This window comes from Malurus melanocephalus, unplaced genomic scaffold (genome assembly GCF_030028575.1).
Source record: "Malurus melanocephalus ecotype Western Australia unplaced genomic scaffold, MMel_1.1 scaffold_597, whole genome shotgun sequence".
In the NCBI taxonomy this organism is placed as follows: domain Eukaryota; kingdom Metazoa; phylum Chordata; class Aves; order Passeriformes; family Maluridae; genus Malurus; species Malurus melanocephalus.
The window spans coordinates 352,719-376,890 of NW_026623829.1; the positions used below are offsets into that span (position 1 = coordinate 352,719).

A 24,172-nucleotide genomic window follows, 5' to 3' on the forward strand; every position below is an offset into this window, starting at 1 on the left:
GAACAGCAAGAAATATATCTGGGAACAGCTCTGGCTTAACATTAACCTCCACCCACCGTCAAAGGTTAAATTTAACAGCTCGATTGTGAAGTTACACCCTGGGTGACACAAAGCACTTCTGCTGCTCAGCAGTGGCTGTGGGAGTGTGTGCAAAGCCAGTTCTGGGGCTGAGTAGCTGAAGGAAGCGAAGCCCAAGAAATCTGTGACACATCTCTCAGTTTATTGTACTTTGGGATTTGTAGGTGGTAAATGCTCTGGGGGTTTTACAGATACTCTGGAATCCTAATATAATTTACAGTTTGATTTGTAGAGAGCTGTTTCAAATCTTTGCATATTCTTCTAAGACATTTTAAAAGAAAGACCAACAGCAATAATTAGTTTGGCATTTTCTATGTTTTCTGAAGCATTTAAAGTGTAATGACTTTTTTTAACCAATCTTAGAGAAAAGCAGATTTTATGTATAAGAGGACTTAAAAGGCCCAAACAGCCATCAGGGACAGATGTACTTCATGCTGAAAAGCTCTATTCCAATGCATCAAAGTAAGGAAAACAATTATACATAAGATTAGAGGCTGTTGACCCTTTGGTTAAAATGACCAAGAAGAACAATACTAAAATTTGATTTACGGAAGCTATTCCTTGTCCTATAATCAGTCTGACCAATAAAAACAACCCAGACTTCTACAGAATGTGATTTCCCAGTAGATAGGTTAGCTGTTTTTGTAGGGCTGAAGAAACACAAAATGGTTTTTAAATATATTTGATATGCTCTATGARTAAATTGAAATACAGCACATAACTATTTTTAATGGGTTTTGTTCATAAATTGCCAGATTTCCTTAATTCAAGTGAAACTTGAGAACCACTTGAGAATAATTGTCTTTAAAGTGAAATATTACTTTGACAGTCTACTTCATTTACATTAAATATATGGTTTACTTTTTTATATTAGAAGGTAAATGAAAGCTGGTCAGTAACATGATTCCCCTTACACTCTTGCTGTAGTTCGCTATGGAAATGGATTCAGGAAATGGCAGATGTGATTAAAAACTCTTCAGCTGGCCCAGGAGCTGTTTGTACAGACCCAGTGCACAGCACTTCTGGCAAGGAACAAGCACTCCTAGTCTTATTTCAATATAAACAAAGTGATTCTTCAGTCTGGGGCCTTGGAATTTTGATTCTAAATGATTTTTGATTCTGGTTAGGAGACTGGGAAGATGGGATTTGATGAGGCTTTTCCATCCRTAAGAATGAAGACAAAATTGTTGTGTTGGTCCTGTTTCCTTGTGCTTACGAGTAAGTACATTGGAATCCTCGCCCRCCCAATTTGCATGAGGGTGTCAGAGCAAGAATCCTATAAATTGACACAGAAGGGTCAAGCTGCCTGCTCAGAGGGTGACAACACTGGAGAGCTGGGCCCAGACCATAAAYGTTCATCTCTCAGAAACTTAACACTGAGGATTGCAAAACTAGGACAAATTCCTTCCTCCTGCCTTTAAAATGCATCTACACATGTATAGCTCATGTCTGGGCAAAGAAATTGAATAAAGTGCTGAAACTCTGCCTTGTATCTCCTGATTTAGAATATATTTGTTTTATTCACAGGGTTCTCATGAATTCTAACTGTTTTGTGCATCAGTGTCTGAAATTTCCTATCAGCTTTCCCTCTTTTGGAAACCTAAGTGCTGTTTTTTGTTTCTGATATTCCTAGTTGAACGTGAAAATGTACAGAAGAGAACCTTTACCAGATGGATAAACCTGCATTTGGGAAAGGTAAGACTGACAAACAGTCTGGATATTGGGATACAAGGACATAGCAATAGACAGATTACAGTTAACTCCTCCAAAATAGTTATAATTTGGAAGCAAAGTTGACATCTATGCATATGTAGACGTTTGGAGGAGAATGAGAGGAAGATCAAAGCCTGTTTCTGGATTAATTAAAATTCATTTTCAGGTACAATRAATGGTTGACTGGCATTTATCATCCCAGATGCATTTAAATCTTTAATGCAACTTACTGTTACCATGAGGGTAGAATTTTCCCATGTAAAATCAAATATGGTTGAGGCTCTGAGGTGATGGTGTCTGTGTYTCTGGACTGGAAGTTTGAACCTCTGAGGAGTCATAGCCAAAGACAACTGTTCTTCAGAACCTGTTTTCATCTCAGATCTGAAGATGGGAAACAGTATTTCCTTGTCAGCCATGTTGTTGGGGGGGGAATATGATGGGATCTTCATGTATCTGCTTACMTCAGAGAACTAATGTTTGGACATCACTTCATATCTTTTAGTTGTAATTATTTCTTAATCATACCATAATATGGCTCTTAAACCTAATTTACTGTTCTTACTGATAGTAGATAAGTACTACCTATCCTGAGTAGTCTGTCATGCACAGAACATTTTTCTTGCTGTTTAGGTTGAAAAGAAAAAAAAAACCAATATTACTGAGACAGCAGCAATGCTTAGTGAAGGATCAAGGAATGAGACCAGCTTCCTGATCTACATGAAGCCCTGATCTACCAGCCCTCACTTGGACTGGTGTTTGAGCTTTTCAAGGCTTTAGTATGCGTGGCTAAATTTCAAACAGTACAGACTGAGTCTAGATTTGGGCTGACTCTCAGTTTAGCTTCTGTAGTACTTTAGAAGTGATTGCATTTCAGACACAATGAAGCAAAGGGRTTTTAGAAGAAAGGCATCACATATATAGTTGCTTAAGTCCACTATACTGCAGTGAGTGTTTTTGAAGGCATAAAGGGATCCTCTTAAATCTCAGTGGAAAATCAGAACAAGGCTAGTTGGAAATGTTTTGACTAGCAATTGCTCCCAAAGCCCTCTCGGAAGGAAGACAGGGTTACGTGATGCCTTTGTGAAACAGGCTCTAGGGCTTCAAACCAACTGCAGTTTTGGAACTTGTCAGAAAGGGYTGTCAAATATGTGACTGTAAAGAAGGTCTTTGATTTACAGAAGGAATTATAYAATGAAAAAGGTTGCAGGGTGCTGTTAATTCTACTGTGCCAGGCATATTAAGGCTTAAAACCTTTGTGGGCATGTCAGCTTTCTCTGGAGTGCATACAAATGTTTTTCCTCTCTGATTCAACAAATAAAAACGCTTTCCTGGAGAAAGGGCAAAAGCTTTCTGCTATATTAATGTTTTTCCTGGAAGAGGCATAATAAACATGACCATGTAAACAATGAGAGCCTCMCCAAAGCTGTCTCTAATTAGAGGTGATTCCCTAAGGACACTCACTGAGAAAGGTGGCTTCTGCCTTTATACTCAAAGAAGCACTTTTTGCAGAGTGGCTTCTTTTCTTCAGAGGCAGCAATGAAGTGTTTTTGTATTTTTCCAGGAAACTTTTGGTGTGATCCCACTAGGGTCATCTTTTGAGGGGATCTGGCTCTGCTGGTCCTGGGATAATTGGGAATAGTATGAATTTCGGAGTTCTGTTTGTTGTTGCTTTAAGTATTGAAGGAATAGAAGGTGCTTKATTTTAGTCTTTTAGATAAGTTATTTAATTTTGAAATGAAAGATACTTTGCTTTCTTTCATGGAACATTGTTTAGTACTCTTGGCTAGATTAAAGACCAGTAATGAAAATGTGTGGTCCCAGTTTGCCAGGAGCAGTGCTGAGTCGACTGAAACTCATTGCTCAACCAAAGATGAAAAGATTGGACTCTTTAGGGACACGTGGGTGAGTGACACCTGAGCAGAATGTAACTGCTGCAGCTGGCACTACCCCTGTAGGCTGAGCTGACTTGGCTGTGTGCCTCGAAGTGCACACACCACATTGAAGTRAGGAGATGGTTCCCTTTGAAGGAGTTTGCTGAGGAGAGAGAGACACAATACAAAAAGTTGCTTTTTAAAGTACTTAGAAAATACTGGGAGACAGAGTGGCACCACCAGAAGCCTTTCAGATGAGAAAGGCCATTGTGGCCGGCTGGATCACGGGCTTATTTCTGCATAAAGTGGTATTTGCTTCTGCTGGATGTGTCTTAGTCTGAGGTATCAACACCCAGCCCTTGGGTGGTTGTTTCTCAGGCAGAGTATTTAGGTTAGATTCTGTTATGGGAAATCTGGAATTAGTCCTTGCCTGATTTCAGTTTTAGCTCCTACATTCCTAGGACAGAATTGCCACAGATGTGACAAATAACCAGCTTTTTCGTCCTGCAGGTTATGATTTACTTGTTGTGTCTCTGTCTCTGTAAAATTCTCCTTCTGTCTCTCTGAAATTAAGGTGACTTACCAAACAGCACTTCTTTAAAAGCTCGCTGGTTTCTTTTCTTCACAGTGCAAGCCTCCTTTGAAAGTGAAAGACTTGTTTATTGATATACAAGATGGCAAAATCTTGATGGCACTCCTGGAAGTCCTGTCAGGACAAAAGCTGGTATGTACAGAAAGGGAGAAACCTCCACACATAGGGGTTCAGTATGTGACAAGCAACRGTGCCTGGACATCCAAGGAATAAGGGTGAATTCCAGCCCATGTCTTGCAGGAAGTAGTAAGAATTCCAGSAACTGTGTTGCAAATTCCTTATGTTACAGGCTGATGTCCTGAGCTGTAACATGGATTTCAAGGAAATATATAACAACGAGGTGTAAACGGTGTGTGATCAGTGTTAATGTTCCTACCCCTCAGAGTTTTTAAGGCTTTAATTCTTTAATGCTCACACATTCCATTTGGAGATTACCCAAGTCACATTACCAAGAAAACACATATTTGCTGTATCATTTTTTTTTAATCCATAAATTCTATTTCCATTTYGTTTAAGATCATTATGACACTCTTCTGATGTCTGCTGTAGGTCTGAGTTTTATTCTGGTATCCTGGCTCAGGTTTCATTAGTCTTACTAATATGGTCTAGATCAGCAGGCCAAAGCTTTACTAATCAGAAACTTCTCTCCACCTTTCTTTGTAAGAGCTGTGTAAAGTTCAACATACCAGAAATGGAACACCCAGTGCAAATATAAATGCACAGTTACAGTTTACTTTAATGCTTTCTTTCTCCATCAATCTTGTCATCGAGAACTCACTCTCCTATGTGTGGCTACTGCACCTGGGTAAGAGGAGCAGCTGTCTCACCAGTGCAGATGTACCTGGTGATGCTGTGCAGTGACTGACTTGCATTCCCTGCAGCAGGAATGGCCCCGGAATGTGTGCTCACACATTCAGAGTCAAGAATATTTTTAAGTATTCTTGGAGTTAGGCAGAGCTGCAGCAGAAGCAGCAGTGTCTTATATGCATTCACACAGACTGCATTCAGGGCCAGGCTTGAAAGGAATTGAAGGGGGAGACACATCATGGTAAAACCTAGGCTATGCCCTGGGAGGTCAGGGAGGAGGTATGGGATGGGATACGGTCAGCTGGCCGAATTTCTTGCAAGCTGTTTTTACACACATGGGATAAAARCAGTGTGCCAAAGTGGAATTTCAGGGATCCAGGCATGCAAAATCTTTCAATTCTGCCAAAGTGAAGTTTTTTGTCTCCCGCCTACCTGTTCCTGCTATTAAAATGGCTCATGCTTCCTAATTAGAATAATTTCATTTAATTCAAGACAACAGAAAATCTATTGTTATGAATTTTTCAGGCAAATCTGATCCTGTGACTGAGCATGGTTGGGGAATGATTACATAAACAATCAATGTGGCAGGTCCAAGAGGATGATAAAATCTGGAGAGCAGGAAAGCTGGTTGCTAACCCCGTTTTGCTACATTCGTGTAGTTGAAGCGTTTTATTGCTCACAAAAGGTGGCAATAATTTTTCATAGATAGATTTCCTTGGCTTTATTTTGCCTCAGTGTTTTAAGCTTTGTATGATGTGATGAATGAGTCCACCATTTTTTAAAAGTGCGGCACTTCTTTTATCTAGATGCATGAATACAAATCTTCAACCCATCGCATTTTTCGTTTGAACAACATAGCCAAGGCACTTAAGTTCCTGGAGGACAGTAATGTGAGTATTTTCAAAGACTGGTCTTAATCTTTTCACATGATGTATGCTGCAAGTTGTAATTGTTGATAATCTGATGTGCTGCATGGATGTAAGAGGAGTGTACTGCTTAAAGAGGCTGGGACTTGCCTTAGCAGCAAGGCTGAAAAACCACATAAAAATGCACAAGAAACCTACAGAGTCTAAAGCAAGGATTAGTTGTTCATTTTATATGTTAAAGTTCAATGGGATTRAAGGATCAGGAACCCAATATTAAAAGAAAATAAATGCAAGTAATTTTTATGATCTGGGTCTTGGTAGCATTACTTCAGTTACACTGATGGTAGACTACTTCCTTTTCTCAGAAATAGTGTTGTTATTAGAAATCATGTATTTATCTGGTAAACTGATTACTGCTACAGCTGATCATGAGCCAAAGGCAGGAGAAAATGAAATCTGGGAACATGATATAAATGTATGATTCCAGGAATCAAAGTCTTACAGGGATATAATTTCCCTCACAGTCAGTTTTGTACTACTGCAACATCACTTCCCACTATTGTAAGTGACCAAGTATGATCAGATCCTGCAGCTGGAAATGATACATTCCTTTTGTTATTTCTCCTGTTATGGGCTTATTCCAAGGCCCTGTGGAAGTGGCCTGTGTGTTGAAAAGTTCCTGATTTTAAAAAAAGTTGAGACAAATGCGGTCAAGAGAAGCCCCAGCCATGTAACAATTTGTATATGTGGTATACCTAGATCTTCCAGAAAGAGAAAACAAGTATTGGGCTATTTCCTGTAAAGGACTTCAGTGAGGTTAAACTTTATGGGTGAGGAGGGATCAGTGTGTGCAAAACCCTGTCTTGCAAGGAATGCTCCAACAGCAACTGATGTCACTTTGCTGCTTGCCTGCACTGAGCTTAGCTCCTGCTCCAGCAGCAGTGCTTGTCATGCAGGAGAGTTGCTGCAAACCCCATTGCAGGAATTAACATGATTTGAGGTTTTAGCACATCTCTTATGACCTTGTAGATGTGGGGGGTTTAAYATCCTTTGCCTTTTTCTCCAGGAGAGGATGTGAAAGGTCAAGAAGTTGTCCAGTAACTTCCAGGTGTTCCAGCCTCCCTATGGAARCTCCATCAGTAGGGGCTGACCTGGCCCTAAATGTGTACGTCTACACGTCCTCCTGTAGAACTGCTAAGAAATATTTTACATATTCACATATTTCTTAACAGTTTCCCAGTTGATGCTTTCTACCCAAATCCAGCTGAGGTCCACTGGCAGATGAGATTATTTCTCTCTGTTGGTTCCAGCACCTGGCAGAGCTGCAGCTGAACTGTATCTGGTTGCTGGGACCCCACAAGGTTCTCAATCAGCAAGGCCAGGCAGGAGGAGCCTTGAATGCAGGTGGCTTTTTAGTCAGTAGTGCTAAAACCTATTTTTCTATGGATTTCTTGTTCCCTTAAGAGTAAGCAGCCAATGTCTTCTAGCTGAGTATCTCTGCTGGGTTGGGTGACAAACACAAGCAGCAGTAAGAGGACAGAGGTCACGCTGAGCAGTGTTACGATAAATGTGACTTGCTCCCCATTTTGCAGAAACTGCTGTTCAAATATACTAAGTCTTAAAGGTTTTCCCATGCCAAATACCTTGGAGTTAGCAARAAATCTGATCCTTGAAATACGATAAGTAGAGGTGTCTTCTTGCTAAGATTGAAAACGTTGTGCAAACCACTAGATAAAAAGTTATTTTGCTTTCCTTTTTTCAACTTAACCAAACCAGTTAGTGAAGGGTGGTGATGAAAGTGTTGGCAAAATGCCTTGGCTACCAGGAGCTCCAGGGTTAGGTTTTAAACCACAGTGGGTGGAACCCGGCAGCATCCACTTTGTGGCACTGGGGTAGCAGTGTAGAGCAGTGCTGAGTGATTCACCATATCCGGGATTCCTCAGTGATAAATGGGCTGCTGGGCTTTAACTCAGTCTGGGTGCCATGTGCAGAACTGACAGCTTCCTTTTTTCCTCCTTCCTCTGTKACCTTTGCCAAAACCAAGTCTGTGTTGTCTTAGAGAATAACATCCTGGTGCTATCAGCTGGAAAAAAAACCTCAGTGTGGGAAAGTCTAGAGTTTGCTTGGATTAGGCAACCCTATCTGTTGCTAACTGATTTAATCAGAACTCTGTAATAAGCTGTGTAAGGTGGGATAAGCAAGGAGAAAGGAGATGCATAGCAAAAAGGAAGTAAGCAGCTCTTACTAGGATTATAGATTTTTGTATGAGAAATGGTCCTCTGCTTTTTATGAGTGSGATCCACTCAATGAGGACCCATTTGTTTCATTTTTGTATGGAGGAAATGGATTTGTGGTCCCAAAAATGCAGAACTGAGTTCATTTCTGTTCTGCAGACTAGGCTGGCGGCTTCASATAGGGATTCCAGGAGCAGAATGATTTGGTGGGCATCAGGGCAAATTTTCATTAATAAAAGATTTTGATATTGCTTTTTTGCTCTCCTGTCAGTGGCAGAAGTGGTGTGGACATATCCGGTAATCTCGGTGCATTTTTTACATATACCTTGCTGCTTTGAATTTGGCTCTGAATTAATKATCTCTTCAACAGGTAAAGCTTGTTAGCATCGATGCAGCAGAAATAGCAGATGGAAATTCCTCTCTGGTACTTGGAYTAATATGGAATATAATCTTGTTTTTTCAGGTAATAAAATTTGAATACTTTAATCATAAGTAATCAGTCTTCGTGGTATCCATCTATTCCAGCTGMATACTGATTTTTAAATTGATTTTTAATCCTAAAGAACATAATTAATCATGCTAAACCTGAGCTTTTACCTCCTAATATACACTAATTTTATACTTGCAGCTGCTTTCATTTTACTTCATTGAACCTATTTTGATGTAAATTGGAGACAATTTAAGCCCTCATTTGACTTGGACCTGAATTAGAGCTTCAGATTACTACTTTCCCTTCTTTCCTGTKCCTTCTCAGGGTTCTGTTCCAGGTTCCCTGGATCTGAACCAATGTCCTGGGTTTGGTTCCAGGTCAGAGTTTATTTTCAATAACCTTTTTGAATTTGGTCCAATGTGGTGGGAAATTCCATTYGGAATCACTGTTCCCTTGAGACTTACTCAGTGTGGCAAAAATTTGCAACTGATAYATAAATACATGGTCATATGAAAGATCTCAAAGGACCTGGAACTGATAAAATGTATTTGAGCCTGAAAATTTATTTATCCCCAGGCTTAGATTAAAACTGCTYCCTAACCTACACATAGTTTAAAAATTACCTTCTAGTCAATGCCAAATTCTAATGGACAGAGAGAGATGGAGGGAGGGTTCTGCAACCATCGTAAGACTGTGAGGCTGTTTCATTCTCTTGGTCTGATTTCAAAAATGGCTACAGGGTTAAAAAAAGATCTCAAAGTTGCACTGAGGCTGCTCTCCCTGGCTGAGCTTCTCAGGCTACACAGAACCAGTTTGGCCAGGCAGACTCGTAGGCAGTGGTGGTGTCACCAGGACCAGTTTCCCTGGCATCAGAGAGCACRGGGGACCTAAAAGCAGCAGAGTGGACAATTTGATCTCAAATGTCAGTACTGACCAAGGACAGGAGTGCRGCTGCAGGTCACCATTTCATGACTGAAAATATTTCACTCAAGCAACTCTTGGGAAGAGAACAATTTCAGCTAAACTAACTCTTCTTTCAAGGACATGTTTCTTTGCTTTTTTGTTTAATTTGCACAGTTAGGCCTAAACTGGTAGCTTGCCCTTTCTGTTGCCTGGGCTCCTGCTGGCTGTCTTGCCTGTAAAATACAAATTGAGAGTTAAAATGAACAGGTCTATAATTATCACTTAAAATTCAGTTACGGCACTGATCTCTTTAAAGTTTGCATGCAAACAAGGACAYGATGCAGCCAGTGACAAAGCAGAACACTGTGTATTTCACCTTTTATTACAGATTAAGGAGCTGACAGGCAACCTCAACAGGAACTCCTCCTCCTCCAGCCTGTCCTCTGGGCCCAGTGGTCCAGAATCAGACACATCCCCCAGCACTCCCAGCGTGGAGAGAAACATGTCCATTACAGTGAAGGATCAGCGGAAAGCCATCAGGGCCCTTCTAATCTGGGTTCAGAGGAAAACCAGAAAGTAAGCTCACAAACCCTTGTATAAAACAGTGTCTCGCCACCTGCCCTTTTGCAGCTGCATCTCTTTTCTCTGTCCTGCCCCATGGCTGTGTTACCATGTGCTATGGCTTTTTCTGCTTTTGAAGTCTGGGAGCTCAGGGTCTTTGCAGGGGGTTGTTTCACTACGGCTGTGTGTTTGCAGCAGCCATCTGACCTTGAAGCCTGCTGCTGGCTCTGTGGTTTGAGTGTTAAATGTTAACTTGCACTGACCTGTTTGGTKCTGTTTAAAACAGGATCATTCTCTGCTCCCCAGACCCCGGCTTTCATGCAGTCTATTCGATATGTTTTCACTAATTAAAGGTTAGGTGTATAACCAAGGGTGAACTGAAAAACTTTATCAGCAGCCTTCTAAATTAAGTAGTAGCCCTGAGGAAGCTTCTCTGTGTGCTGCAGAGTGCCTTGAAGGACAGAGTCCCTTCTAGAACCCCTCCTTCCTCAGAATTAAAGAGGAGAAGGGAGTGAGACTTATTTCTCTCGAGCTTGTTACATTTGAGCATTTCCAGTGTTCGACACATCTCTCTCTCTAATAAAAAAAAGCAGCTCTTTCACCAAAACATTTTGTGTAGTAGTGTGTTATCCTGGCAGTTACTGACAGGTTAAAAAATGGAAGTTGTCTCATGCACATGCAAATGCTTGGACTGTATTTTATGTACGTTGTTGATTGAAGTAGTGACTGGCAGAGAGTTTAAAAGAGGGTATGTGTCAAAGTTGCTTATGCAGGTTGGTTAGCTGAATGTTTGGCATGTTTCTCTGTTGATTTATATGTCCAAATCTGCCTTTGAACACAAATTTTCTGTGTCTAGTGTTGAAGACAAAAATTTACATCTTAAATACTTCATCTTGTGAACTGCATCATCTGGTGGTTATCTCTAGTGAAGCTAAGGGTGCTTGTTGAGCAGACAAACTTGTCCCATTGAGATCTGTAGTTCACTGCTGCCAGTGCAGGCCACAGAGAAAGCAAAGTTTTAGTCCAAAATGATGCAAATGTCATCACTAACAGGTGGTACATGGAAAGTAAGGACCTGAGAAATAAAGGCCACAGACTTTTCAGCCCGGCCAGAGACTGCAAATTGAAAAGATCTAAAAAGAGAAAATTGTTCTTGAAACTGCAGTATTAAAAACATAATAGCCTAATTSAAATCCTGTTGTACCATGATCTGTGCAGAATTTTCTATTCTGAGACTGTATTCCATTGCAAGTTTAATGGCTGGTTTTTCCTCCAAAACTTTGGGCATTAACACTCTTGTGGTTTGTGCATATGCTGACACCATTTGCATTTGGCAAATTTTCTGCTATAGAAGTCCAAGTACACAGGAATGTGAATCATTTATGCTTATGTGTTTAAATATTTAAATCTTGGACATTTTCCCAAGCTATGGCATTAAAATGCTGGAGAGCAACAGAAACGAGAATCACAGAGACATTTGGTTTTGTGAATGTTAAATGTGGTTGCTGAATTCTTGAGGGCTTTGTTTTTCCTAACTACTTCCTACAAGCAGGTTGATGTCAGCCACACCAATTCAGTTTGAGAGCCCATGTGTTTTCTGGATGTATTTCTACATTTTCAAATGAAAAARTATCTCAAATGTGACAAGTGCTACTCAGCAACCTTACGTTTCAGCTTTAAGGAGTCTGAAAACGATGATACCTTTACTCTGGATTTTGTAATGAACCACCCATGTAAACTGTACATAATTCTGTTTAGGTATGGCGTTGCAGTCCAGGACTTTACAAGCAGTTGGAGGAGTGGCCTTGCTTTCTTAGCCATCATAAAAGCCATAGACTGTACTTTGGTAGACATGAAGCATGCACTGGACAAATCAGCACGAGAAAACCTGGAGGATGCTTTCAGCATAGCACAGAATAAACTCGGTGTTCCTCGGCTCCTCGAACCAGAAGGTAAAATACATCAATTTCGTTGGGTAACACTCAGACTATAATGAATTCATGGATATTGCATTGTGATACTCACCAAAAACCTCCCAGGGATTAGGCTGCTGATGTGATCARTGTGTTGAGCTTGTTGATAAGAAAAATAAAAATGGTCAGTGGCTTGCAGTTGTATGCTTCCAGTCATATTTGTAGGCTCCTTGGGGCCAGAGATTTTACCACGGTTTGAGCTATGTACACTGCTCCTGGTTCATGCTTAGATGCTTTGTGGCATCTGCATTCTAAGAGGGCATTAATTGCTGTGCTTAGGGGTGTCTCAGTGCATCTGTAGTGTTCTGCAACACGCAGTCTGCAGAGACTGAATGTCACTCCAGGTGAAGTGTGCGAGGCTGCCATACCAGGCAAACGGAGAGATACCCATTCAATTGCGTTTGCATCTCCCAATTGTCCCTTTACAGTACATATATACACACATATATTTATACATATAAACRTAAGTGTGTACGTGTATATAAAATATGTATAAACAGACTTCTTGTGTTCTTTTTACTGAACTCTACCAGACCAGTGCTAGGCCTTGATGTCATGATTGAAAGCACAACTGCACTTTCATCACCTGTTACAAGACTGTAACAGCCTGTTACAAGACCTGTTACATCCTGCTAAAAATAAACCTTTGCATTGTAGCTCAAAAACACTCAACTGTCTGGTGACAGCAGCATAAATGGCAGTATAAAAGTGGATGAAAAGGGACCCTGATCAGGGTTCAGGATGTGTTTGGAAATAAGAAAAAATGGATGTGAATAGGATGTTGAGAACTCTGTTGAGTGCCATCAGCAGTGAAGAGCATCTGTCTTATCTGTCAGAAAAAAAAAAGAAGTGTTTGTAGCTGTTATTTCTGTGACCATAAYGGCAGGATAAATGTCTGACAATCTGTTCCTCTGCAAGAGCGTTTCAAAGGCGCGTGTGCTCAAGCCCCTCACGTCTGTCTCCACAGATATCATGGTGGAGTCACCCGATGAACAGTCGATTGTGACATACGTGGCACAATTTCTGGAGCACTTCCCAGAGCTGGAAGGGGTATGTKTTTATTCTTATGTCATATCATTTCTTTAATTTGCTTTGGTGTATGTAATAAAGTCAGATTTATTTTCTAGGTTCCTCTCTAAGCCATCTAAAATAAACAACAAACCTGGATTTTTCACATTTTTGTTAAATTCGGTGAAATGGGCTTTCATTGGTGATTGCTAACATGCTTTAGATAGAATTGTGCTTTTATATATTTACATCAAATTGTAACTTTCAGAGGTTAGAATTGTTTTYATAGGACTCTACTACTTTGCTATATTGGTTTTGTATATTATAAATAAGGCTGAAATTTATTGCTTGATCTACAATGATCCATTCGACTTTGAATTTAATTTTTGCATCTATCTTCTCAAGTTTGAGGGCCGCGATCAGTCTGAATTTAGCAGGTATGAGACACAAGATACCAAAAGCTGAATCTTGTCTATACAACAGTCAAAATCATTCGTTTTAAGTATGAAATAAACTGCAACTTAAATGACTCAGACTTTAATGCAAAATATAAAGAATTGAGGATTAAGCAGGGACTGACAGTGCCAAGAATTGGCAAAAGCCTTTTGGAGAGACAGGCATTTTTCTCTTATTTCTTGACTGAAGGTTCCATTTGGGATATATTTTGTAGCTGATAAAATTGGTGGGCATTACTAAAGTAATTGGAATTAAAATTATTATAATTTWTTATTATTATTATTATTAGATTACATGAGCAATAAGATTGGTTGACATTAAGACTTGTTGGCATTTTAATGGACAAAATAAAAAACTACCTTTCTTTTAATAGAGTCTGTTGGAAGGAAAAAATCTGGTGTATCAATATATTTCACCATGGATTTCTTGGACTTGTTAGATTTATGTTATTCCTAGGGTTTGGGATTGTGTCAAAAAGCCAAGTCAGTTGTCTGCACAGGTGCAGCAGGGAGAAATGAATGCATTAACAGTGGAGGAGTAGCATTGTCTGCATTCTGATCTTCCTGTACAAGTGCCTTCTTGATGCTGAGCTTTGTTCAAGACACTTGACTTGCCAAATTAGTTTTCCTACTTTCAAAATAAGTGAGTCATTAATTGGCTATTCACAAGGTAACAGAGTGATAGACTAGGTAGTTATTCTTTCCATAGTGTTTGGGAAATGTAAAATGGTATCTGAGGTAGGATTTGTTTTCTAATGGTGTATCACCACTTACAGGAAGACTTTACAGATCCTGCCAAGGAGCTTCCAATTGAGTCCACGTATGTCCACATCAAAGACACACCATCAGAAAAAGAAGGCAAAATCTTGATTTTAAGTGAAAGTGAAGAAAACATGTATACTGTTAATCATGAGAGGAGTTATCCAGCTCCTCCAAAGGTCCATATTCATGATATCTCTGAGAGAATCCCATCAGAAACAACTTCTGAAAATTGTAATGGGAAACTGAGTCAAGTGTTAGTTGATTTAGAGGGAACGTCTGAAGAGGAGCCTCAAAGGCCTACCTCACTGAAAATTACAGGATCTGTCAGTTTTGAATSCAATTCTTCCTGGGAGGCTCTAAAKGATAAAGTCACACCAGGTGAAGGGGGCCTCTCTGATGATCCACTGAAACAGAACGATGACCTTTCTCCTGCTGTTCTGACAGATCAGAAAAATTCTGTTGACTCTTTTGAAGAATACTCTGAAGAATTAACTAAGGAAACCCCCACTGAATATGACAATGAAACTAAAAGCCTTTCAGCCAATACTTCTTCTTTGAGTCCGTTATCCTGGACTTCAGGTATACTCACAGATGATTCTATTAATAAAGTAGAAGAGAGCAAACCCCAGTCCTCAATTCTTTTACCAGAAGATACCTCAAAACAGGAAGATACACAGAAGTATGTTCTTCATCTTCTAAATGAGGAAATGCAGCCAATTCCACAAGATGAACATACAAAGGAATCACAGGAATCACCTGTCCTTGAGACAATAGAAACTAACCCTTGTTCACTGAATGGTTCTAATCTCGAATGCCAGGAACTATCTACACAGCATGAAATATCTGATGACTCTCTCTCAGATGTACCTAAAACTCCAGAGGACCTGGAAAGCTGTGATGAAGTTGAGTCTGCAGCTGAAACGCTACCCAGTTCTTCAAAAGTATCCGTGATACCCCATGATCTCTTTTATTATCCACATTATAATGTTCCCATATCAGCAGTTCTGAATGCTTACCTGGAGCCTTGTATCGAAGGTTATGATACTGGAAATGAAAAGGATTCTTCTGAAACTGTAACAGAAGTTACAGAAGTTGTACCTGACGAGAGCTTACCAGAACAGGACGACAAGGAAGAGGCTCCAGAGCCAGACTTGGAGAATAAGCTAGGTACCCCTCCATCTGAAACAGACTCTGAAAACAGCGAAGAGGAAACTACAARAACAAGCAGTCATGTGAATTCTTCTGATGAAAAAGAAGTGCCATTACTGGTAGAAGATTTAGAAACAGAAGAAGATGACAATAAGGCCACCAACCATCACGATTCCACTATTCCGCAACATCCTGAGGTACTTAATTTTATTACCAGTCTTTCTTTGTGTMTATATGTGGACTTAGCATCAGATCCCAATGGCTTTCATTTGCTTTCATTTTGCAGTGTTTGGGAGAAATTGTAAAATGTACTTGGTTTCTGGTGCCATTACATTGTTTGCCACAGCCCCCTACTGGAATGAATGGAACTGCAGATCCCTGAGAAGATCTGACATTAAAACAGGAAACAAGCCCTAATACTACCAGCATTGCAAAAATCTAAATTTATACTATGTTTTAAAATAATTTAAGGCTTCTGCATAATCATCCCTAAGCATAAAAGATTACCATGGCAAAAATGTGAATTTTTATGTTTTAAATAGTTTGAAGTTTCTGTATATTCTCTCAGCATAAAAGATTACCAGAGAGGGTATTTTTAATAATTTGTAATGAGATGAACAGGCAATTCAAAAGAAAGCATACAGGCAATTATAATTTTTTTCTGAATCCAAGTAAGTTTGCCTACAAAAGCTTAAAAAATAAATTGAGTCGGATATGTTATGTCAATAAAATGAAGGCTTGCCTGCATTGGAGGAGGAGAAATAACTGGGCATTTTGGGGGTATTGGTTTAGGCAGTTTGGTCCTACATCTCTCCTTGCAGACACCAGTTTTGAAGTGCAGAAATGTTTTCCAGCGCAGTAATTTTTGACAGTGTTTTTCAGTAATGAGTGTCCATTTAATGCTACTCTACATGTTGCTTAGACACATTGCTTGAACATGTTTTGGTTCTGATGCTAACTACAGTAATGAAGTCAGTTTGCCGTTAACTTGAAAGGCTAATTGGGGGTAGATTTAAARAAGTCTAGTGGATTACCTCAAAGAGCCATGTGATGTCATGATTTCTAAATAGAAAGATCTGACAATTAACTGTATGTATGTRTGTATGTATATTGAACTGATGATACTTTATAGCTCAGTAGCCCAAAAGATTTTCAAGAAATTCATAGCTTTTTTTACTCTCTTCAGTGAGACTTTTAGTCTTATACTACCTGCAATTGAGCATCTGAGTAGGCTGTACCACTAAGGTATTTGGAASACTGGAGAATCAGTCTTATTATCTAATGCACAAAATTTCTTAATTTCAACAGGCCATAACAGAACATCTAGATGATTTATCAATAGCCATAAAGACACCAGAAGAAAATAGTAATAGGGAGGAGGAAGGGAAAAATATGATCGAAGATTTGCAGAGCTCAGAAGTTGCCACTACAACTCTATCAGAAGAGAACCTGGAAGAAAATGCTGAATTCCAGGAATTTATCAGGTATTTCACATTAACTTTATCTTAAATACACCTAACTGGTCTTTTGAAATGTGCCATATCCATTGGATGTTTGTTGTAGTCTTGTTTCAGGAAGAAGTATTGAGACTCATTTGGCTTCTTCCTGTCTTTCTCTTAAACATGCCAAGTGATTCAGTGGGACTTGATTTGACTGTGCTACACAAACATTGCAACACAAAACCCAAGTGGAAGCCTAGTGCATTTTGAACATGGAAGTGTTATAACTGCTTTTCCAACAGAGAGCATTTTGTAATGTTGATTAAATAATCCATGTGCATTGTGACACTATGTGGAAGTGTGACACTGATTGATTCCGATAGATACTTTCTGGATGCTTTTTCTGGTTATGAAAAAGTAAATAAGGTATTAGAGAGAAAATAAGATKAAGAACTCATGGGTTGAGGTAAAGGCATTTTAATGAAAAAAATGTAAAGGCCATGTGTGGAAGCAAATTAGAAGAAGACAAAAAAAAAAAAGTTATTTATTCTCTACTTCCCATCAGCAGGGCAATGTCCAGCCACTTGGGAAGCACAGTATAGTGGTTGTTCGAGAAGACAGATGTARTAACAAGAGTGTGTGTGTATGTGTGTGTATGTGTGTGTCTGCCCTGTGGTCAGTTTGGGTCACTTCTCCTGCCTGTATCCCCTCCCAACCTCTTGCCCAGTCCCAGCCCACTGGGGTGAGACCAGCAGCATTCAAGCTGTGAGTACAAAGCACAGCACTAGAGGGGCTGCTCCAGGGAAATTTAACTGCAGCCCAGCCAGACCCAGTGCAGAGACACTCAGCTAATTTTGCACCATCCACTTCTGGTTTTTCTTATGTTCTAATTTTTTCTTAGGTAATGTATTTGAGTGGGACATGAACAGTAATTTGTTGATGCTTATCACTGGAGCACTCTAATGAATTTGAGAGTTTGCTTAGAAAAATCCATTGTCGCCTTCAAGCTTTCTATTCCCTGTCAGTCAGTTTCTTTTTTTTTTTTTTAACATCAATGGCCACAGAATTTGGGTATACTCCCTTAAATCTCAGTGATGTCAAAAGTGCAAAAATGATGTCAGATACAATTTTCCAGAATAGATTCCTTTTTAAGCACATGAATTTTTTATTGTGGGTCAGATTTTCCCAAAGCCATTTTTATCATGTTACTGATAAAATCCAGTCCCTATTCTGATACATTCAACAATGCATATTTGAGGTTTTTCATAGCATAAACCTGTCATGTCCATTTGCAGTGGCTCTTTTTAACTTAGTGTTATGAATTTAAAACCCTTGCTTTTACATACATTCCAGAAGCAATGACAGTGATGCCAACATTCATCTCCGAAAAAGGTTTTCTCGTAATGCTTCTGAGGAGGTAAGTGTGTGGACGTTTATTTATTGCTGTTTCTCTGGTTCTCTTAAACTCCAGAAGTTCACACTCTGTAAAAAGGCTATTGACAGTATAAAAAATCTTGTGACTTCTAATAAGTTTAGTGCTAAAACCAGCCATAGTTGCAAAGTTTTACTGAACTCTATTCTAAATACATGGAACTAAACTTAACTGAACCTTGAAAAAATCCACAAAAGAGTACATAATACTAGAGTTAAATATATTGTAACTTCAAGTCTTACTTCATCATAACTGTATAGCTGCAACATTTTGCTTGTTTGTAGCTGCCTTTATTTTCTGCCCCAGTTTCTTTTAGTTTTTGCATTCCCTGTGTGATGTCAGTGCCTTGGTCTCAACCCTGCAAAAATGCTGAATGTCTCCTAAAGAACACTGTTTCTGAAAAATTTGGCTCCCTCACTTTCCCTCACAGTAGCAATGTTTTATATTATCAGTAGCAGCAGCTAAACCTAAAAGAATTTTAGTTGTAACATGAAATTGCATCCCTAATGAAAGATGTGATCCATACTGGTTTCATGAGAGCACACTATACAGCTGAGTTCTGGATTTTAATTTTTAAAGTCAGAAGGAAGGGACAGCATCAGCAATCTGGGCATGCTGAGCTAGGATAAGAATATGGCTTTTTTTCAACATAATAATAAAATTAGGACCATCTTGGAGTTTTAAAAAATGTTTCCACCAATGTTCAGTGAAAGGGAGGTTTCACACAGATGCTCTAGCTTTGCAATGCTGTCAGAGCTACTAGAAATACATATGAATGAGAGGAGCTTTATTCAGCTGATGAAAGCAAACTGTTGAAAGCAAAAAAATCTTACTTCACAACTTTTTTCCTTTTCTGTGTGTGTACCAACCAGACTRTAGTGCTGTATGTGCTGACAGGGAATATGTTTATATGCACACTTTCATTTTATTTSAGCAAATATTAGATACAATTTGAATAAAATACTCACACAATTATCACTTTTTTGAGATGCTGAATTTTATTTTTGTTATCTAATCTATTCCTGGTTTGTTTAAGGAAACCTATGATGTAAATGAGCAGAAGATGACAGATATGGATGAAAATCCATTAATCATTGGGTGAGTGGTTCTTATTCAGACTGACTTTTGCAAGGAATCCATAATTCGTAGGTACYACTAGCAGTGATACAAAAGGGAGCTGGAAATCAATTATAATGATAGCAACTGTCTTCTGTAATGGCCCAGAGTCCACATTTCCCAAAGGTATTAGACACAAAAACTGTATATATAGAAGTATAAAACTTCCTTATTGCTCAATCTGTCCCTTGACTAAAATGCTTTTTCTTGACTTGAAAGATTCAGGTGTCTAAGCAAGATTCTGAGCACTTTCCCCATGTGGTGGATATCTCAGGCTGAGAAAAGAATGGGAGAACTGCAAGTGTTAGGCCCTTTAGCAGTGATGACTCCTCCAGGTTTGGSAGACAGTCAAAACAATGTTCAGTGAGACCAGTGCTAGGGAAAGTCAATTACTTCAGTGGAAGTCTGGCCTCTGTTTGAGCATCCATGAGTTTGGRTAATTTGTATGTGTGTTTAGTTTAGACTTAGGGTGATGGGTCGTGAACACAGTGTGTGTGAATCCCTTTGGTATTAGGGTCTACATATCTTTAAGAAACAAGGATTACTTTRGGTTTTCCTTCTTAGTTGATATGAATAGTACTTCTCAGAACTTCTAGGTAAAGTTGTTGTTAATATTYAGATGCTGGCAACATACAAAATATTATCAAGATCCACTGGCCTGGTCTCACTTATGCTTCTGTTGAAAAAAATACACAGATAGCTGTTACAGTTGTATCAGCTGTACAATTTGCTGATATTAAGTGAATTTTGTGAAATACTCAGGTACATACACATTGTATGAGCAATATTGTYGAAGTGTGATATGTGTTGCCCAGAGCTATGCTTACTGTTCTAAGATAAAAGAGCATCTTTTTGACMGGTGGAAATTTCCTTACATCAGAGGGCTGTGCTGCGATGGCATGTACATTTGTCTGGAGTTTTCAGAAGGTTGATTCTAACGTATGTTGGCTCTGGAAGGAGCACACTGCTAACGCCCAGTATGCCCCTCCTAGTCTAGCTGGGAYTCCAGCCATCTAGACTGAAAAGGTTCATTAAACTGCTGCCTTTTAGTCCACCTTCTTCTCTTTACAGTAATTATTAACACTGAAGGTTTTTTTCTTCTTTTCCTTGCTCTTATTGAATTTTCTCCTGTTTTCAGGAAGAAAAAGGACTTGGAAGAAAGCGAGACTCCAGCACCAGCTCACGAKATTACAATTTTTGAGCAGCCAGAGCTATTCTACTTTTTCATTTTCTTCTGGGTGCTGGTCTACTGCCTTTTACTCCTTCCACAGCTTCTTAGCAACAAAGCTTGATCTGTGTGAGGGGTGGAAAATAAAGGATGGTGGCTGGATTGCTTTGTGTATCTGCATATGAATATGTTCCTTCAGGTGAAGCACAAACAGAAATCCAGGACCTGGTATTTGTGTTTATTATCAGGTTGTCCTCAATTCCTCTACTATTGTGCTATGACAGTGTCAAAGCACATTTTATATTATGGTAACTGTGTAAATATATATAAAAATTACCTGATTTAGTAGATGCAATTTTGTACATTTGTGCCTTGCTTTATAAGATGCTAAATAAAACCAGATAATTATCAGTAGAAGTATGAACAATTCAGAGCTCTAGTCTTAAAAAATTATTCTTCTGGCTTCATTTTCCTATGTAGGGCCTGACAGCTGTGGAAGAGGGATGGTGTTGACTTACCTCTGGACCTAGCCACCTCCAAGGGCAAGGCTAGAAATGCTTCTTCACATTTTCCATTGAATTATTTGAAAGAGTTGGAGGCAGAGCAGAGCTAAAGCTAGTGAAACACACCAGGAATTGATTACAGTTCCAGTAGCAAATCCAGTGGAGCATCAAAATCAGGTTGAGGGTTTATGGGGATAAGGAAGTTTGATTTTTTTAGTATTTAAATTCTATCCTGCATCTTTTGGTATGTTTCACTTGTAGGAATAAATTGGGTATGGAGAAGTGTGAAGAACATACATGCTGGCTGCTTCTTARGAGAGTTTATATGGGAAATCTCAGGCTAGAGCTAGTGTTTTAAAAGTACCTCAGATCTTCTGAGCCTGCTTCTGCTTCAATTTCTCTGCTGCTTTTACTTACAGATTGCATGAAGATTTCTCTCTTTTGCAGATACAGAAAATAATAGGTAACCTACTTTGCTGAGGCAACTGGTAAGGCACCAGAGCATGGTAAAAGTATTAGAAATATATTTAAGTGTCCAAATCAATTGAGAAAGAAATGATGTGTAACACTAAAACAGTGAAAGGTTGCAACAAGTATTGACTTCCTAGTGCAACTGAGGAGAATCCTGTGGTTTTTTGTCCACAGTCAAGGTCGAGCTACTTCTGTCTCTTGTAATTTTTGTCCACATCAACGATCACTTTAGGATCTTTGATACAGGATTTTTGCCAGAGAAGGTGTAACCCATGCTTTGTAGGACAAAGGAGAAGTCTTCAATTTAATAGCAGTAACTTTTCTCCATGTGACTTTTAGTGAAGTCACTATTTTCACTGCCACATTTTTAGTTTCAGAGTATGCTTTATGAACTACAACACATTGCTGCTTCCCTCTGAAAATTCAGAAGGTTGACTGCAATGCTTTTYCTAAAATTAAGGGTTTCATAATTTTACACTGAGTGAAAATTAAATCACTTGACTATAAATTTCACATATTTTGTTGTACCATAAGGTGCATCCCTCCCCTGGCTAAGTGTTCAGATGAACTAATAGTACCTGGGATCAAGACAGATCAGAATATATACCAATTTATTTGCAAGTATTTAAAGCCTGTTTGTAACTACATTATCTGCTGGGGTAATCCTAAACATCCATCACACTTCATTCTTCTTCATAAGTGTTTTGTTCCCCTGGGATTTTTCTTCTGAGCTGCAGTTAGGATTCATTAGCAGTAGAGATTCTGTCCTATTCTGTCCTGCCACTGTTGACTAAAGCTGGATTCACCCCATGAACCTGAAAATAAGATCCATTGTTCTTGCTGAGGAACAGATCCAAATGTCCCAGTTTGGATCCCACAGTGCAAGATCCAATCCTGGTTAAATCAGCATAAGTAAAAAAATACATTCTTTCATCTTGCTCATGAAAACATTCAGTGTTTTGARTCATCTGATTTTGTGATCCATGAACCTGTTTGTGCTTGTTGTGAAAGACAGTGATGCCTTCTTCMAAAAAAAACCCCTATATTAGAATCATTTAAGGTGCTTTCTGGGAGTAYGCTAAAATAGATTACTGAAGGGTTAGTGCTTTTTCCTCTGAAAGAAGAAAACTTAGTACAAGAAACGTTATATGCTTATCCTGAAAACCAGGGAATACCAGGCTATCTATTTAATAGCATCAAGGAGAAGTGCACTACCCTAGTTTGGAGCAAAACTGTTGACACCTTTTCATTATGTTCCATTCTTCCTAGGCTTCTTTGGTTTATGACCTTTTCTGACCCTTTGTATCTTTACTGTCTGGTTCTTCTGTGTTTATTAATTTCAGCAGAAGTTATTTGGAGTTGGATTACCGTCTCTTTATAGGGTTTTACAGTTACCAAAGTTCAGTGAAGTAAAGTATGCTCCCTTCTGCTTCTTTCCTTCCTCCTAAGAAAATGAATTAGGATGAGGAGCTCTTTGGATGTCTTATCTAAACATGATATCCATGAAGAATGAAAAGGTGAACAGGAATGCACTGATGCCAGAAATGTCATTACACAGTATTTTTGTCCATGAAGAAGAAAACACAAGGTTTTCTTTGTTACCTKCCACAGAATGAACAGTGACTGAAACATTGAAATGAGCAGGTGAGATGTCAAACAGCATCCAGCAATTGCCTTGGTCATCTCAACCAGTGTTTCAATTGATGTACACTTTCCAGCCTATCCCACTGAGAGAGAAAGATGGCTTCTTCCATCCAAAATAGGTGGGRAAAAAACCCTAATTTATTCCATGACACTTTTGGGTTTGTTTTGTTGTGGGTTTGCTATAACAGAAGCAATGTACCTTACCCAGCCATTCCATAGGTGAGAATATCCAGGGTGAAACACTAAATGTGATTATACTTTCAACTGTGCCTAAAAAAAACTGAATTCTTCAAGAGTTTTGCCTTTACATGGGACTGTAAAAAGTGACATCTGCATAAGCAGCAGCTTCCTGGAGTTCAGTTGACTTGTGAACCTRCATCTCTTCTTCCACAGTGCAAGATCCAATCCCTTAATGCAAGTGCCCTCTTCTGAAAACATTGCTTGATTTTGAGGTTTGTGGCCTATTCTGAGCTACTGCCTGAAAGCCTGATTATGGAACATTGACTGTGGCAAAGCCTATTTTAACTTGCTGCCCAGATGACTGGCTGGCAGTAGTGTGGGTTTAAAGCCTGGTGGGCAATCTATTGTCTACCCATTTTCTAACAGATATGTGCACTGTCTGAATACAGAAGTTTGTCCTGAATTTTTACCTGGGTTTCTGAAAAATGTTAAGCTTGAACTGACCACATTTGGTATATTGATTCAGCAGCCAAGTTCAGATATACAGAGGTACTTACTTATCTGTTAAGACTCTTTCTAAAACCTGCTGGTTTTCAGCAAATGTGGGTAGCAGAGCATTGTGAAATRTAAGTGTCAGGAAGTGCCTTGAGGATCACTGGATAAAGGATGTTTGGTATTCACAGAAGCACCATTAAAGACAGAGTGRCAACTGTAATAGGATGGTTCAGTGTCATTGTAGGTCATGTAACTTAACGCAGTGTTTCACTATGATTTTATAGGAAGTGCAAGGAAAGATAGACTACTAAAGACAGAATCC

The 24,172-nt window shown here is 39.1% G+C and overlaps 1 protein-coding gene across 3 annotated transcripts in view; it reads left to right on the plus strand.

Annotated features, from left to right (window-relative positions):
- The window catches only part of CLMN (calmin), a 68,870-nt gene extending 48,151 nt beyond the window's left edge, over window positions 1–20,719 (plus strand). For 2 of the 3 annotated variants that reach the window (XM_057382988.1, XM_057382990.1), the window contains exons 2-13: window positions 1,712–1,773; window positions 4,291–4,386; window positions 5,868–5,951; window positions 8,532–8,624; window positions 9,883–10,070; window positions 11,814–12,007; window positions 12,996–13,078; window positions 14,268–15,599; window positions 16,711–16,886; window positions 18,195–18,258; window positions 19,310–19,371; window positions 20,528–20,719. In XM_057382988.1, coding sequence (XP_057238971.1) covers window positions 1,712–1,773; window positions 4,291–4,386; window positions 5,868–5,951; window positions 8,532–8,624; window positions 9,883–10,070; window positions 11,814–12,007; window positions 12,996–13,078; window positions 14,268–15,599; window positions 16,711–16,886; window positions 18,195–18,258; window positions 19,310–19,371; window positions 20,528–20,681 — 2,588 coding nt within the window. In that variant the 3' untranslated portion in view covers window positions 20,682–20,719. The remainder of the gene's footprint in view (window positions 1–1,711; window positions 1,774–4,290; window positions 4,387–5,867; window positions 5,952–8,531; window positions 8,625–9,882; window positions 10,071–11,813; window positions 12,008–12,995; window positions 13,079–14,267; window positions 15,600–16,710; window positions 16,887–18,194; window positions 18,259–19,309; window positions 19,372–20,527) is intronic. The other variant, XM_057382989.1, reaches the window with a different exon arrangement.
- Window positions 20,720–24,172: the final 3,453 nt, after the last annotated feature.